The sequence below is a fragment of the Penaeus monodon genome, chromosome 30 (assembly GCF_015228065.2).
Source record: "Penaeus monodon isolate SGIC_2016 chromosome 30, NSTDA_Pmon_1, whole genome shotgun sequence".
Taxonomy (NCBI): Eukaryota; Metazoa; Arthropoda; class Malacostraca; order Decapoda; family Penaeidae; genus Penaeus; species Penaeus monodon.
Window position 1 is genome coordinate 11101336 of NC_051415.1, and position 315 is coordinate 11101650.

General features: G+C 48.9%; 1 protein-coding gene across 1 annotated transcript in view; it reads left to right on the top strand.

The window, feature by feature from the left end:
* The window catches only part of LOC119592293 (DNA repair protein rad13-like), a 4516-nt gene that overhangs the window by 2617 nt on the left and 1584 nt on the right, over nt 1-315 (top strand). Inside the window, 1 exon segment of the mRNA XM_037941121.1 lies at nt 18-171. Within this exon segment, the coding sequence (XP_037797049.1) occupies nt 18-171 (154 nt within the window).

Here is a 315-nt window from a genome sequence, read left to right on the forward strand (position 1 = left end):
ATAGCCCACATCTTCAGGAACAAGCGGGATCTACGTGAGTTTCTCAAGCCGTTCTTTCAAGGCCAAGATCGGAAACACTTGAATCTCGTGCTGGGCGAATTCCTCACTCCCCCCGCCCTCTGGGACTTCGTGCACACCGAAATGCTGGAGCCAGACATCTACGCCTTTGTGGTGAGTTTTACTGTGTATAGCAAGTGAGATTCGCCAATCCCGTAATTACCAATGATTGCAGTGATTTTTTTTCGTTATTTTCTGGGGGACGAAAACCGGTTGTGCAAGTGCGAAGAACGAGATTAGGGTCTTGAGGTGTCCAAC